Below are 15,945 nucleotides of genomic sequence, written 5' to 3'. Positions count from 1 at the left end.
GCCTACGGTCATCTGGGACCACAGCAACGTTACTTTTATGTTCAACATGGGTACTAACTGGCACAATATATTGAAGGAGGGGCTAAGCCACTAGGGAGCTAAACAGTGAATTCAAAATCCATATGCTGTAAAAGGAAAGAAAAAAGTCTTATTTAAATAGTGCCTGTCATGACCACTAGACATCTGAAAGTACTTTATAGCCGATAAAGCACTTTTTCAAAGTGTAATCACATTGTAAAATAGAAACCTATCAACCAATTTGCACATAACAAACTCCCACATACAGCAACGTGATAATGACCAGATAATCTGTTTTGTTTTGTCGTATTCATTAAGGAATAAATATAAACACCGAGGACAACTCGAGCCTGCTCTGCCATTTGATAAGATTACGGCTGACCTGATTGTGGCCTCAACCCCACCTTCCTGTCTACCCCGCTATTCCCTTTGACTCCCTTGTTAATCAAGAATCTATCTAATTCAGCCTTAAAAATATTCAGCGACGCTGCCTCCAGTGATCTATGGAGAAGAGAATTCCACAGACCTAGGCCCCTCTATTAAGTCTATTATTTTTTAACTGCACCCCCTAATTTTAGTCTTCCCCCCCCCCCCCCATAAGAGGAAACATTCCCTTGTAATTCACCATATCAAATCCCCTCAGGATCTTATATGTTTCAATAAAAGTCCACCTCTCATTCTTCTGGACTCCCAATGGATACAGGCCCAGCCTGTCCATCCTTTCCTCATAAGATAACCCCTTTATCTCAGTGAACTTTCTCTGAATTGTTTCTAATGCAAATATATCCTTTTTTCAAATGAGACCAAAAATGTACACAGTGCTCCAGATATGGTCCCACCCATGTCTTCTCCACAGTAATAAAATTTTCCTACGTTTTTACTTGATTGTCCCTTCCAATAAGCACCAAAATTAATTTACCTTCCTAATCACTTGCTGCACCTGCATACCAACCTTTTCAGATTCACGTACAGGACACCCAGATCTCTTTGTACCTTGTGATGTATTGGGTGCTTTGGATCCGTGGAACACATACAGGCTACCAACACTTAAAATAGAACAACACTATTTTATTAAGCTAGAAACTGCTGAACATACTTTCACTGTGGGTTAACACGATGTTAGATTAAACTAAAGACTTATGCCTCTCCTAACCAGTCTATGCACTCAGCACATGGTGAAGATCTGTGCTGTAAGCTCTGTCCTTCTGAGAGGCTGCATCCCGAATGAGCGGGAAAACTGATGCCCTCTGTCTTTATAGTGAGTGTGCTCTAACTGGTGATTGGCTGCGGTGTTGTGTGTGTTGATTGGTCTTGCTGTGTATCCCATCATTGTGTGTGTCTGCACCATGATATACTGGTGTATATTATGACATCCCCCCTTTTATAAAAAAATGTATGTGTGTGGCAATAAATAATGTGTGGTGATAATGTTCCGAACTATGTGTGGGGTGCGAAGACATATTTACAGGACTATGTACATGAGAACTGAGCTATTTACATGGGAAGGTGCCTGGTGCAGAGAAGCAGCATGCAACAAGAGTAACAAGATCAACACTATATACAAACCAGGGAAACGATCAAACAAAGCAACAAAACAATTCAGAGCGTCCATAAATTCGAAAAGTTCATAAATTTAGTCTCTGAGGTGGGCGACAAATTTTGGTTGACGTCTCAAGAGTGGGTCGAGAGCCGCCGGTTCAGGAGCGGGCTGGACTGCATCAAAGTCAGCGGGAGGCAGAGCGACAGGGAGCTCTGCATAGTCTGTGGCAGGGTCAGCAGGAGGGAGAGGCAACACTGGAGGATCACGTGGTGAGCGTGGAACGAGACAAAGGGCGCGTCGATTGTGGCGCAGAATAGAGCCATCTGGTAGACGAACCAGGAACGAGCGGGGGCTACCTGCCGAAGAATAACAGCGGTTGCAGACCAGCCACCATCCGGAAGATGGACGCGGACGTTGTCATCTGGAGCCAGAGCAGAGAGATCGGCTGCACGGGAGTCATGAGTCGCCTTGTACTGTGCACGAGACAGCTGCATCCGGTGAAGGACCGGTGCGTGGTCGAGGTCTGGGACTTGGATGGATGGCACCGTCGTCCTCAGGGTGCGACTCATGAGTAAATGGGCTGGAGACAGGCCAGTGGACAATGGGGCGGAGCGATAGGCCAGCAAGGCAAGGTAGAAATCAGACCCAGCATCGGCAGCCTTGCATAGGAGCCGTTTAACGACATGTACTCCCTTCTCTGCTTTGCCATTGGATTGGGGGTACAGGGGACTGGATGTCACATGGGCAAAATTGTACTGCCTGGCAAAGTTGGACCATTCTTGGCTGGCGAAGCATGGGCCATTGTCCGACATAACCGTGAGCAGGAAGCCGTGCGAGCAAAGGTTTCTTTACATGCATGAATGACTGCAGACGAGGTGAGGTCGTGCAACCGTATCACCTCCGGATAATTGGAAAAGTAGTCCACGATCAGGACATAGTCTCTACCCAGCGCGTGGAACAGGTCGATGCCCGCCTTGGTCCATGGTGACGTGACCAACTCATGGGGCTGCAGGGTCTCACGTGGTTGGGCCGGCTGGAAGCGCTGACAAGTGGGGCAGTTGAGCACTGTGTTGGCTATGTCCTCATTAATGCCGGGCCAGTACACTGCCTCTCGGACCCGTCGGTGGCACTTTTCCACGCCAAGGTGGCCCTCATGTATTTGTTCCAGGACAAGCTGGCGCATGCTATGCAGGATGACAATGTGGTCCAGTTTTAGAAGAATCCCGTCTACTACCGCCAGATCATCTCTGACATTATAGAATTGAGGGCATTGGCCCTTGAGCCACCCGTCTGTTAGGTGGAGCATGACACGCTGTAGCAAGGGGTCAGCCGCCGTCTCACGGCGGATTTGAACGAGGCGTTCATCCGAGGCAGGTAGATTGGAGGCCGCGAATGCCACATGGGCGTCTACCTGGCAGACAAATCCCGCTGGGTCACATGGAGTGTTGACTGCCCTGGAGAGAGCGTCAGCAATGATGAGGTCCTTGCCTGGGGTGTATACCAGCTGGAAGTCGTATCGCCGGAGCTTGAGAAGAATATGCTGGAGGCGAGGTGTCATGTCGTTCAAGTCTTTCTGTATTATACTGACCAGCGGGCGATGGTCAGTCTCGACGGTGAATTGAGGAAGTCCGTAGACATATTCGTGAAATTTAACAACACCAGTCAGAAGGCCCAGGCACTCCTTTTCTATCTGCGCGTAGCGCTGCTCTGTGGGGGTCATCGCACGTGACGCATATGCAACGGGGGCCCATGATGAGGCCTCACCACGTTGAAGGAGCACTGCCCCAATGCCGGATTGACTGGCATCGGTCGAAATTCTGGTCTCCTTTGCTGGATCAAAGATAGCTAAGACCGGGGCCGTGGTCAGTTTTGCCTTGAGTTCCCTCCATTCGCGCTCGTGGGCAGGGAGCCATTAGAAGTCTGTAGTCTTCCTGACCAGGTTCCTGAGAGCTGTGGTATGAGAGGCGAGGTTAGGGATGAATTTCCCTAAAAAATTGACCGTGCCCAGAAATCGGAGGACCGCCTTCTTGTCCTCTGGTGTTTGCATAGCTGTGATGGCAGCTACCTTGTCCGCATCCGGCTGCACATCCAATTGGGAGATGTGGTCCCCGAGGAACTTAAGTTCTGTCTGACCAAAAGAGCATTTGGCCCTGTTGAGGCGGAGGCCATGCTCATGTGTACGTCTGAATACGCGCTGGTGGCGACTAACATGCTCCTGCAGGGTGGTGCACCAAATGATTGTCATCGACATAGACACAAATACCTTCAATACCTTCCATCATTTGTTCCATAATCCTATGGAACACTACTGATGCAGAGATGATCCAAAACGGCATCCTGTTGTAACAATATCTTCCAAAGGGGTGTTAAATGTGCAGAGTTTCCTGTTGGATTTATCGAGCTGGATCTGCCAGAATCCTTTTGAGGCGTCGAGTTTGGTAAAGAGCTTGGCGCGAGCCATCCCACATGTGAGCTCTTTGCGCTTGGGAATTGGATAGTGCTCTCTCATAATATTGCGATTTAGATCCTTGGGATCAATGCAAATTCTCAATTCGCCGGAAGACTTTTTTACACATACCATGGAACTAACCCAGTCGGTCGGTTCCGTGACTTTGGAAATCACTCCTTGATTCTGGAGGTCCTGCAGCTGCTGCTTGAGGCGGTCCTTAAGGAGTGCTGGGACCTGCGAGGTGCGTGCACCACAGGCGTGGCATTCAGTTTTAATAAAATCTTGTAGGTCTACGGGAGCGTGCCCATGCCCTCAAAGACGTTGTGGCACTGGTTGATAATGGCGTTGAGCTGCGCCCTGAAGTCAGTGTCCTGAAAGGCACACGCGTCAGCAGGAGAGAGAGAGAGTGAACTCTCTGAACTAGGTTCAACAGCTTGCATGCCTGCGCGCCAAGCAGGGAGGCTTTTGAGGAGCCCACAATTTCAAAGGGAAGGATGGCTTTGCGTGACCTGTGCCTCACTTCAAGTTGACACGAGCCGCTGGCAGCAATGGCATTGCCATTATAATCTAATAGCTGGCAGGCTGATGGCAGGATGGCTGGTTTGACACGAAGGCTTTGGAGGTCAGATCGCGCAATGAGATTTGCGGAGGCACCGGTGTCCAGGCGGAATCGTATTTGGGACCGGTTGACCGTAAGGATGGCACACCAATCATCGTCCAGATCGATGCTGTATACCGATAGAGGCTGGATTCTTTGCTCTGGGGACACCCTGTTTTTTGTAACGATACCAACTGGAAAAGGCGACTTCGGGTCCTTGGTGTCAATATCGGGTAGCAGGTCCGCATCGGGCTCGGTGACCGTGGGTTGAATGGCCCGGACATTCCTGCGAGGCTGGCTGGAGCGACGAGAGTTGGCAGGCTGAGCTGATCTGCATGAAGCAGCATAGTGGCCAAGTTTGCCACATCGCAGGCATCGTCGGGATTTGGCAGGACATTGGCGCTTTAAGTGGGCGGAGCCACAGTTGCCGCACGTTGTAGCGTCAGTACATTCGCTGCGCCACCACGCATGCGCAGTGTGGTCGTACGTGGTGCGTGCCTGTGCTGTACTTTCGGCGACATCGCCGTCCCCTCTTTCGGTGCGCACAAGCGCGGGAGTCCGCGAAATGTGCGCGAAATGACCGCCCTCATCCAGGCTGAGGCCCTGGAGTTGCTCAATTGCTTGGACCCGTTCTGCCTCGTGGGGACCTTGCCGTGCCGTTTCTGCCACTTAGTTGTGGGAATACCGACTCGTGGCGTGTACATGTAGCACGCAGGTCTCGATGGCAATCGCTAGGGTGAGCTGCTTTACCTTGAGGAGCTGCTGGCGTAGGGGGTCCGACTGAACACCAAAAATGATCTGGTCGCGAATCATGGAGTCGGAGGTGGACCCGTAATTACAGGACTGCGCAAGGATGCGGAGGTGGGTGCGAAAGGACTGGAAAGGTTCATCATTACCCTGCAAACGCTGTTGGAATACATAGCACACACAACTTTCATTCACCTCGATGTCGCAGTGACTGTCAAACTTAAGGAGGACCATCTTGAATTTTGATTTATCTTCACCATCAGCAAAGGTGAGAGAATTGAAAATGTGGATGGCATGGTCCCTGGCCGTGGATAGGAAGAGAGCGATCTTCCTCGTGTCTGAGGCAGCTTCCCAGTCTGTGACTTCACGGTAGAGCTGGAAGCATTGTTTGAATATCTTCCAGTTGGCCCCTAGGTTACCGGTGATGCGGAGCGGCGGCGGCGGGCGGACGCTGTCCATTTTGCACGATGGCTGTATGCTGGTGGAAGGCAGATCACTTGCCGGTAGGTCTAAGAAGTTCTAACATCCCTCAACTACTGGTCCCATGATGTGTTGGGTGCTTTGGATCTGTGGCTACAGGCTACCAACACTTAAAATAGAACTACACTATTTTATTAAGCTAGAAACTGTTGAACATACTTTCACTGTGGGTTAACACTATGTTAGATTAAACTAAAGACCTATGCCTATCCTAATCAGCCTATGCACTCAGCACATGGTGAAGATCTGTGCTGTAAGCTCTGTCCTTCTGAGAGGCTGCATCCCGAATGAGCGGGAAAACTGATGCCCTCTGCCTAAATAGTGAGTGTGCTCTAACTGGTGATTGGCTGCGGTGTTGTGTGTGTTGATTGGTCTTCCTGTGTCCATCAGTGTGTGTGTCTGCACCATGATATACTGGTGTATATTATGACACCTTGGAGTTCTGCGATCTTTCCATTTAAATTGCCAAAGTGGACAGGTTGACATTTTCTTTTTTTTTAATAAACATTTTATTGAGGTATTTTTGGTATTGTAATAACAAAATAAACAAACAATGTACATGAAACTATAAACATAGTGCAAAATCCGTCTTCCTCCCTTACAGGCCCCACCTTTATTAACCCCCTACTCTAAGCTAAACTAACCCCCCCCCCCCTTCTGCTGACGATTAATTTTCCACGAAGAAGTCGACGAACGGTTGCCACGTCTGCCACATCTGGGCAAATCCTAACAGTGACCCTTTCAAGGGGAACTTGATTTTCTCCAAACAGAGAAAGCTAGCCATGTCCGATAGCCAGGTCTCCGACTTTGGGGGCTTTGAGTCCCTCCAAGCTATAAGTATCCGTCTCCGGGCTACCAGGGAAGCAAAGGCTAGAATGTCTGCCTCTTTCTCCTCCTGGATTCCCGGGTCTTCCGACACCCTGAACATCGCCACCTCTGGACTCAGTGCCACCCTTGTTTTTAACACCGTGGACATGACATCTGCAAACCCCTGCCAAAATCCCCTAAGCTTCGGACATGTCCAGAACATGGACATGGTTCGCTGGTCGTCCCGCACATTTTGTACACCTGTCTTCCACCCCAAAGAATCTGCTCATCCGGGCCACTGCCATGTGAGCCCGATGAACGACCTTGAATTGTATCAGGCTGAGCTTGGCACAAGTTGCGGACGCGTTGACTCTACTCAACGCGCCCGCCCATAGACCATCCTCTATCTCTCCTCCCAGCTCCTCCTCCCACTTGCGCTTCAGCTTCTCGGTCTGCGTCTCCCCTGACCCCATAAGTTCCTTGTAAATGTCTGAGACGCTCCCTTCTCCTACCCACCCTCTGGAAACTACCCTGTCCTGAATCCCCCTTAGCGGTAGGAGCGGGAAGGTTGACACCTGTTTACGTAGGAAGTCCCGCACCTGCAGATACCTGAATTGTTTTCCCCTCGCTAACCCAAACTTCTCCTCCAGCGCCATGATACTCGGATAGCTCCCCTCTATAAACATGTCCCCCATCCTCTCAATCCCTGCCCACCACCATATCCGGAACCCCCCATCCATACTCCCCGGGGCAAACCGATGATTATTACAGATTGGGGACCAAACCGATGCTCTCTCTGCTCCCATGTGTCTCCTCCATTGCCCCCAGACTCTCAGGCCGCCACTACCACGGGGCTGGTGGAGTGCCGTGCCAGCGGGAGATTGACATTTTCCCACATTATGCTCCATCTGCCAATTTTTTTGCCCACTCACTTAAACTATCTGTATTCCTTTTGTAGACTCCTTGGGTGGGATTCTTTGGTCTTTGATGCCGAAATCGTGTTCGGCGATTGGCCGGAGAATCCACGTTGGTGCCGAAATCGGGGGCGGCACCACTTTTGCAGTGCTCAGCCCCCTCCAAAACAGCCAACTCTAGGAATACGCCGTCGGGTCGGCCTCGGGACGTTACCTGAGGCCCTTCCTCCGATGGGCCAAGTTCCTGACGGCGTGGGTCACTCATGCTATATTGTTTCGGGAACTCGGTGTGGCGTCTGCGGACTGAGTCCAGCGCCGCCACAGTCGGGGGAGAGCCGATCCGTGGGCAGGGGGTCTTTGGCAGGGGCTGGGGGCACTGGTGGAGGGTGGTCCAGGGGTGGTGAGCCTGGCCAAAGGGGGGCACTATTTGCAGGCTGGATCTGCGCGCGGCCGGCACCATGTTGCACGGTGCGGCGGCTGCAGGCCACCGCCATGCGCGGTCATGGACCTGGCAATTCTCCGGCTGTATCCGGGATAGAGCCGGGTGCTCTATACTGCGTGCCTGCTAGCCCCCCACCAGACGTAGGATCGGTGGCCGTTTTGCGCGTTTTTTCGGTCGTAAAACGCCACCATTCCCGCACCGGCATCAGGACATAGTCTCCAAATTGGAGAATCCAGCCCATTATGTCCTCTTCACAACCTATTCACCTCTCTATCTTTGTGTCATCAGCAAGTTTAACAAGTCATTGAAATAGATTATAAACTAGGTCAGGCTTCAGTTGAACCGGGTCTCAAAGTGAGACTCTGCTTGACCCTGACAAACTAGCATAATTCAGCTGGTAACAATGAAAACAATTATGCTTTCTTTTTTGGCAGATCATTGGTCCAATGAATGACCGTGCACTACTTCTAAAATGTGACTGATAACCGGTTTGTCACTGAAATGAATTGGAGCCCTTTTGGAATTTAACTGGTCCATTTTTTACTGGGATGCTGGGGATGGGTGGAGGGGGAATGGGCAGAAGGATAAGAAATTGAATTATTCCAACTTGAAACTGCATTCTATCAGAATATGCTAAAGGTTGGATTTTTGCCATGGAGGCGGGAAGCTCAAAACGGAAAATCTCTTGATTTGACAGTCACGTCTCCATGGAAACGATACCCCCTCCCCTGCATGCATAATTTTCACTTTTATGGGGCAGGAGCATGATTGGGTCATGCCTGCTGCCCTCCAGAATATTTGTAATTGTTGTTGTTGGTGTGATGCCTATTATTTCCCTTTCTTTTCCTCACGTTTTTGGCTATTGAACCATTTGCAGTAGATATTTGCTATTATAGTTTTCCAAGGAATGTCAAGATGTGACAAAATAGCTAAACTTTCAATCTGTCTTGCTCAGGTTTACAGAATCCCATTGACACAATGTACCATCTCCAGCCACTGATGTTCGTTGGCCTATTCCCACTGTTTCTGTTCAATGAAGGTATGTTTGATTGTTTTGTTGACATGGTAACCAATACTCTAGGAATCAGCAAAGAACAGCAAGGACCAAATGAAGCTCACTAATCAGTGGGCGGGGGAAGAGGGCTGAGATAAGAGTGCTCTTTCGGAGGGTCGGTGCAGACTCAATGGGCCAAAAGGCCTCCTCCTGAACTATAGGGATTCTATGGACATCCCAACCTTGCCTAAAGGGATTGCGTTGGGCTTAGATTGTCTCAGTGCAACTTTGTGTTTGTTTGCTTTTGAAACTCTGCATGAAGTGTCATAAATTGTTAGTTTTATAATGTTTTAAAAAAAACACGTCTCGCAATACCTCAAAGCCATGTTATTGTTTTAATCTGAATAACTAAATAACAAAAGAATCATTTGGCAGGGGGCACGGAGGGGGTGGGTGGTGTTTATCTAGACGGTGGGACTCCAGGTGGATAATTGTTCTTTTGTCATAGATTGTCATAGAATTTAGAATGCAGAAGGAGGCTATTCGGACCATCGAGTCTGCACCAGTCCTTGGAAAGAGCAGCCTACTTAAGCCCACGCCTCCACCCTGGCCCCAATAACCCCATCTAACCTTTTGGGCACTAAGGGACAATTTAACATGGCCAATCCACCTAACCTGCACATCTTTGAACTGTGGGAGGAAACCCGAGCAACCGGAGGAAATTCACGCAGACACAGGGAGAAAGTACAAACTCGACACAGTCACCCGAGGCAGGAATTGAACCTGGGACCCTGGAGCTGTGAGGCAGCAGTGCTAACCACTGTACCACCGTGCCGAAATAGGAGCAGGTGTAAACCACTCGAATCATCAAGGCTGTTCTGTAATTCATTAAGATCAAGGCTGATCTAATTGAGACCTAAATTCCACTTTCATGCCTGCCAACCCATCATAACCCTTGATGCCCTTGTGGATCTATAATTCTAAAACGATAAAGAGCCACTGGAGAAGATGCAAAAAGGAACGACAAGGATGATACCAGAACTGAGAGGTTATACATCTTAGGAAATGTTGAACAGGCCTGGGGCTGTTCAGAGATTTTTAAAATGATGGAAGAGTTTGATAGGGCAGACCTAGATTCTATTTGTGCAGTAGACCAAAACTGGAAGACACATATAAATATAGGATCATCACCAATAAATCTAATAGAGAATTTAGGAGAAACAACTTTAACCAGAGAATAGGTAAAATGTGGAACCAGCTACTGCAGGTAGAATATTAGGCAAATAGCATTGATTTATTGAGAAAGCTAATTAAGTAAATGCAGGAGAAAAATATTCAAAGATACGAATTAGGAGCAGAAGTAGGTTATTTGGCCTCTCGAGCCTGCTGTGCCATTCAATAAGATCATGGCTGACCTGATTGTGGCCTCAATGCAACTATACTGTCCACCACCCCATGACCCTTAGATTCTTGATGTGGAGATGCCGGCGTTGGACTGGGGTGAGCACAGTACGAAGTCTTACAACACCAGGTTAAAGTCTAACAGGTTTGTTTCGATGTCACTAGCTTTCGGAGCGCTGCTCCTTCCTCAGGTGAATCTTGACTAACAAGGGAATCAACCTACCTATTCAATGACCCGTCCTCTACCACTCATTGGGGAGAGATTTCACAACTATCAGAGAAAAAAGAATAGAAGGATAAGCAGATAGAGTGAGATGAATAGGGAGTGGGAGCAAGCTCAAGTGGAGCATAAACAGCCAGATGAGCTGAATGGCCTATTTTTGTGCTGTTCATTGTGTTCTGCTGTAAAACTATAATTTTACATTAAAGTTGGATGACTATTGCTGGTCCTCTGTGCTCAACTAACATTTTGGGTTTTCCCTTTTACAAGGACTAAGCCTGTCTGCCTCAGAGAAACTGTTTCGTTACCACGAGACGTCAAATCTGCTGCATATGATGTTTGTGTTGGCCGCAGGGGGCTTTCTGGCATTTGGACTGTGTTTCTCTGAGTTCCTATTGGTTTCTAAAACCTCCAGCTTGACCCTGTCTGTTGCAGGGATTTTTAAGGTGAGCCATTTTGGTCTCTGATCGTCAAGTGTTTGCAGCAAAAAGAATTGCAGGTGCTGTAATTTGAAATAAAAACCACCATCCTAATAATGCCCACTGGACCATTCAGCATTTGAAAGAGAAAGTTAGGTTGGGATACTTCATTGGACCTATATTGGACCATTGATAGAGGAGTGGCTCGAAGTTCTCAATGTGGTTGATCATGATGGCACATAGATTGCAAACCTTATCTGTGCTGTAATCAACCTTTTGATGTGCAAAAAGATGTTTTTTAAAAAAATAAAGGCTTTTTAATATATGGCTATCCAAGCAACTCCTGCTTGAAAATATGTGAGCGATGGAAGGAATCAGTTTGACCATATTCAAACTAGAAAGCACTGGAAATATACAGCACGGGTCAGTTGTTGGGTCATGTTTTGGTTGTATACCCTCACCCGAGTCCAACTTGGCCATGGTGCCATCCTGCTGATAGACAAAACATGAGAAGTGATGCTGGGACCAATGTTGTGGACTCGGGAATTGGAAATAAAATTTTAAAAATTTACAGACCACACCAAATGAGGGGATATAGTTGGTACAGAGAACTGTGCAAAATGCAGCAAGATACTAATAAACCTGGAGAATAGGTGTGTAAACTTTATCTTTAACAGATGTAGGAATTCCACCAGATCACTCATCCATCTGAAACCCGCCACTGGAACAAGATCCACCTCCAGGCTATCAGGGAGGCAAAGGCCAACACGTCAGCCTCTCTCCCCACCTGCACTCCCAGACCTCCGATACCCTGAATATCGTCATCCACGGACTCAGGGCCACCTTCACCCTCAAAATCTCCAACATAATCCCCGAAGAGGCCTCCCAAAACTCTACCAATTTCGGGTAGGACCAGAACATGAGTGTGGTTTGCTGGCCCCCTTGAACACTGTCCACATTTATCCTCCACCCCTGGAAAAGACAGTCATCCGTGATATTGTCATGCGCGCTCTATGCACCACCTTATTTGAATTAGGTTCAATCTCGCACATGAGGTCGAATTTATCCTCCGTAGGGCCTCGCTCCATACCCCGTTTTGAATCCCCCACCACCAGCTCCTCCTCCCACATCTATTTGACCTCCTCCACCGAGGTCCTCTCCCTCCCCATTAACTCACCATAGATATCGGAGACCCTACCTTCCCTATCTCATCCTCAGACACAATGGGCGGGATTCTGCGGGAGTCGGCAGGGCGGGCAACTCCGGCGCCGAGGAGTGGCGTGAACCACTCCGGCGTCGGGCCGCCCCAAAGATGCTGTAGCCAGTTAAAATGGCTAACTCGTGATTTAGAATGGCTAACTCCTGATTTAGAATGGCTAACTCCTGATTTAGAATGGCGAACGGCAAAGGCTGATGGGTAAGTCAGCCAACAGGACACAAACGAGCAGCTGCAGGTTGAGTGTGTATTTACCTCTGGAAAGGCCAGACAAGATTGATACCAGCAACCATCAGCATAACAAAACACCAGCCATCTGCATATTAATGAGCAATTCCCAGGAACAATGAGCAACATTTAGACACATAAAGCCAAACCAGACTCTTTGGCGCCAGCAGAAGCCTACACAATGGGAGGTGAACGACCACCTCAAGACCGCCCATCGATCAGGGAACCGCTCCAGCATTGGAGAAAATCGAACCAAGTGATTGGGACAAAGTCCAATCACTTGGAACCAGGTACAGGGTCCACCCCGAAAGGCGGGAAGCCCCTGGGGACTATAAGAATCAAGCCCAAGTTCAAATCGTCCTTCTCTTCTCTTCTTGACCGGGTCACTCAGCAACGCGAACCAACCCTTGACAGTGACTGGTCCAGCCACCGCTGATATCCAGTAAGTCTTACTTCAACGCTCGCTACGAGATAGGTGCTCCTAGCTACCAATCTGTACCAACTTCGAATCCCGCAGGCTCAGAATCCGAACGAAAGGCCATTTGTTTCCCTGACCTGGTGGGCCAGTTCCAAGTTAAGTATTGGCCTGTTAGTCGTAGAAGTAGCTTAGACGTAGAATTTATACATGAGTAGTAATTGCTGTGTATAATAAATGTGCTTTGATTTAAATCTTACTAAGCGGTGTATTGGATTATTGATTATTACTCGGACTTGAACCACGTGGCGGTATCAGAAAGATACCTGGCGACTCAAGAACAAAGGTAATAAAACAGAGCAATTGAACCAAGGAGAAAGTTAGCAACATTATTTGGCGACATACTGACGGGACCCGATCTAGAAGTGGAAAACCACTCCGGGAGAACCCAGAATTTGAATTAGAGATCCAATTGGAAACCGAAAACCACAAGCGTTCAAGCAGTTCTGATCAATACTCATAATTCGGAAGTGTGTGTATGCATGCGTAACTAATAGGGCTATAAGGCAAAACTGATAGATTTTTGTTGCGTCAAAACTGTCGGAAGTTTGTATATCGAAAAGTAGCGAAAGCCATACTCGTATTTACAGCATCGCCTTAGCTCCCCTGTTCCAAATTTAAAAGAAGCATTCGGATAGGAAAGATGGCAATGCAGGCAATGCAGCGCCTAATGAACCCTGAGGAATTTGCGGTCGCAGTGACCAGCAGCAGTAGAATGGGACAATGTCCCATTTGGGAGGAAGAGATCAGGAAATATCTCAGGGAAAGGATGGCCCCTTTGGAATGAATTCTGTGATAACGAGGAATCCGGTCCCGGGAGTATAGGACATACTTGGTGGGAGAACCTGAGCGAGATCCACAAAAAGAGCTGAGGGAAAGCTCGTAAGCCGATGGCAATCCCTCCGGAAAGAAGTAGAGGGCATACATCAGATGAGTAAGGTCGATGTAAGCGAGGTAGAATTTAGACTTGAGAAGGAAATTGGCATCAAAAGATGGAGAGGTGGATGATGCCAAAAGGGCTCACCAGTCTGGCGCACTTAAACAGCTTCCAGTCTCAATATGAAAAGGCCTATCAGAACACGCAACGTGCAGTCCTGGTACGAGAAGAAACGGAAAAACAGATAGAGGCATTACAAAAACAGTGTAGTGACCTCAAGGCAGCATTAAGAGCACTCCATGCTGCCACCACAGAACAAAGACAAAGCACATTAGACCACGCAAAGTGCCTGAAGCAGATTGCAGAGCTGCAATCGCTGCTTTCTGTTCAAAAAGGTTTTCAGGAAACCTTTGGAGAAAGATTAGATCAGGAAGGCGGCCCTGATTGGGAAGAATTGAACGAAACAGCGCAGAGCTATGTTCAGGGAACATGTGCGCAGGGAAAGCAACAAAAGAGAAATGCGCCCCAACCCGCCACACAGCAGATAGTTCAAGCTCCAATGAACCCTGTAACCACCCACCGCACAGCCCCATCGGACGATGCCGAATTTCAATATTCCACCCCCTTAACAGTGACCCAATTACGGGACGCGTGCGATAAGATCACACCGTTCCTCCCCACCTCAGACACCCACCATTTCTTTGCCACAGTTTTTTAAAAAAATAATTTTTATGAAAGGTTTTCATAAAATATCAATAACCAAATGAGAAAGAAAAAAGAAACCAACAGGGTTAAGTACAAAACACAATCTAAAAAAGCAAACCCCCCAAACCCCCCCCCCCCCCCGTGCCTAAATAATAAATTAACATTAACACCCCGACTTAAGACAACAGGTGTATACACCCCCTCAGACCCTTCCAGTGTAAATAACATAAACAAAAATAAAGTAAACCCCCCCCACCCCCCGAGCTGCTGCTGCCATTGACCAATATCTATCGTTCTGCCAGGAAGTCTAAGAACGGTTGCCACCGCCTAAAGAACCCTTGTACCGACCCTCTCAAGGCGAATTTCACCTTCTCCAATTTAATGAACCCTGCCATATCGCTGATCCAAGATTCCACGCTTGGGGGCCTCGTATCTTTCCACTGAAGGAGAATCCTTCGCCGGGCTACCAGGGATGCAAAGGCCAGAATTCCAGCCTATTTCGCCTCCTGCACTCCCGGCTCCTCTGCCACCCCAAATATTGCGAGCCCCCAGCCCGGTTTGACCCTGGATCCTACCACCCTCGACACCTATCACCCTCGGCACCGTCCTCGCTACGCCCTTCCAAAATTCCTCCAGCGCTGGGCATGCCCAGAACATATGGGTGTGATTTGCTGGGCTCCCTGAGCACCTAACACACCTGTCCTCACCCCCAAAGAACCGGCTCATCCTTGTCCCGGTCATGTGTGCCCTGTGCAGCACCTTAAACTGTATGAGGTTGAGCCTCGCGCACGAAGAGGAAGAGTTCACCCTCCCTTGGGCATCTGCCCACGTCCCCTCTTCGATCTCCTCTCCCAACTCCTCCTCCCACTTACCTTTCAACTCCACCACCGAGGCCTCCTCCTCCTCCTGAATCACCTGGTAAGTTTCCGAGATCTTCCCCACTCCCCCGAGAGCACCCTGTCCTGTACTGTGTGTGGCAGCAGCCGTGGGAATTCCACCACCTGCCGTCTGGCAAACGCCCTTACCTGTAAGTACCTGAAGGTGTTCCCCGGGGGGAGCCCATACTTCTCCTCCATCTCACCCAAGCTCGCGAACTTCCCGTCCACAAACAGGTCCCCCAACTTTAGTATCCCTGCCCTGTGCCACCCCGAAAACCCTCCACCTGTTCTTCCTGGGGCGAACCGGTGGTTCCCCCGTAATGGGGTCCACGCCTAGGCCCTACCTTCCCCCCTATGCCGCCTCCACTGCCCCCAAAGTTTGAGGGCCGCCGCCACCACTGGGCTCGTGGTATACCTCCTTGGAGGGAGCGGCACCGTTGCCAACGCCCCCAGACTCGTACCCACACAGGACGCCGTCTCCAGCCTCTTCCATGCAGCCCCCTCCCCCTCCATCACCCACTTGCGCACCATTGTCGC

The 15,945-nt window shown here is 49.1% G+C and overlaps 1 protein-coding gene across 3 annotated transcripts in view; it reads left to right on the top strand.

Moving 5' to 3' along the window:
* The window catches only part of slc35c2 (solute carrier family 35 member C2), an 84,369-nt gene that overhangs the window by 32,759 nt on the left and 35,665 nt on the right, over window positions 1-15,945 (top strand). For all 3 annotated transcript variants that reach the window (XM_072514572.1, XM_072514571.1, XM_072514573.1), the window contains exons 6-7: window positions 8,951-9,034; window positions 10,881-11,056. In XM_072514572.1, the coding sequence (XP_072370673.1) occupies window positions 8,951-9,034; window positions 10,881-11,056 (260 nt within the window). The remainder of the gene's footprint in view (window positions 1-8,950; window positions 9,035-10,880; window positions 11,057-15,945) is intronic.

The sequence above is a fragment of the Scyliorhinus torazame genome, chromosome 8 (genome assembly GCF_047496885.1).
Source record: "Scyliorhinus torazame isolate Kashiwa2021f chromosome 8, sScyTor2.1, whole genome shotgun sequence".
NCBI classification, from domain to species: domain Eukaryota; kingdom Metazoa; phylum Chordata; class Chondrichthyes; order Carcharhiniformes; family Scyliorhinidae; genus Scyliorhinus; species Scyliorhinus torazame.
This window is presented reverse-complemented; position numbering and strand designations above follow the sequence as displayed.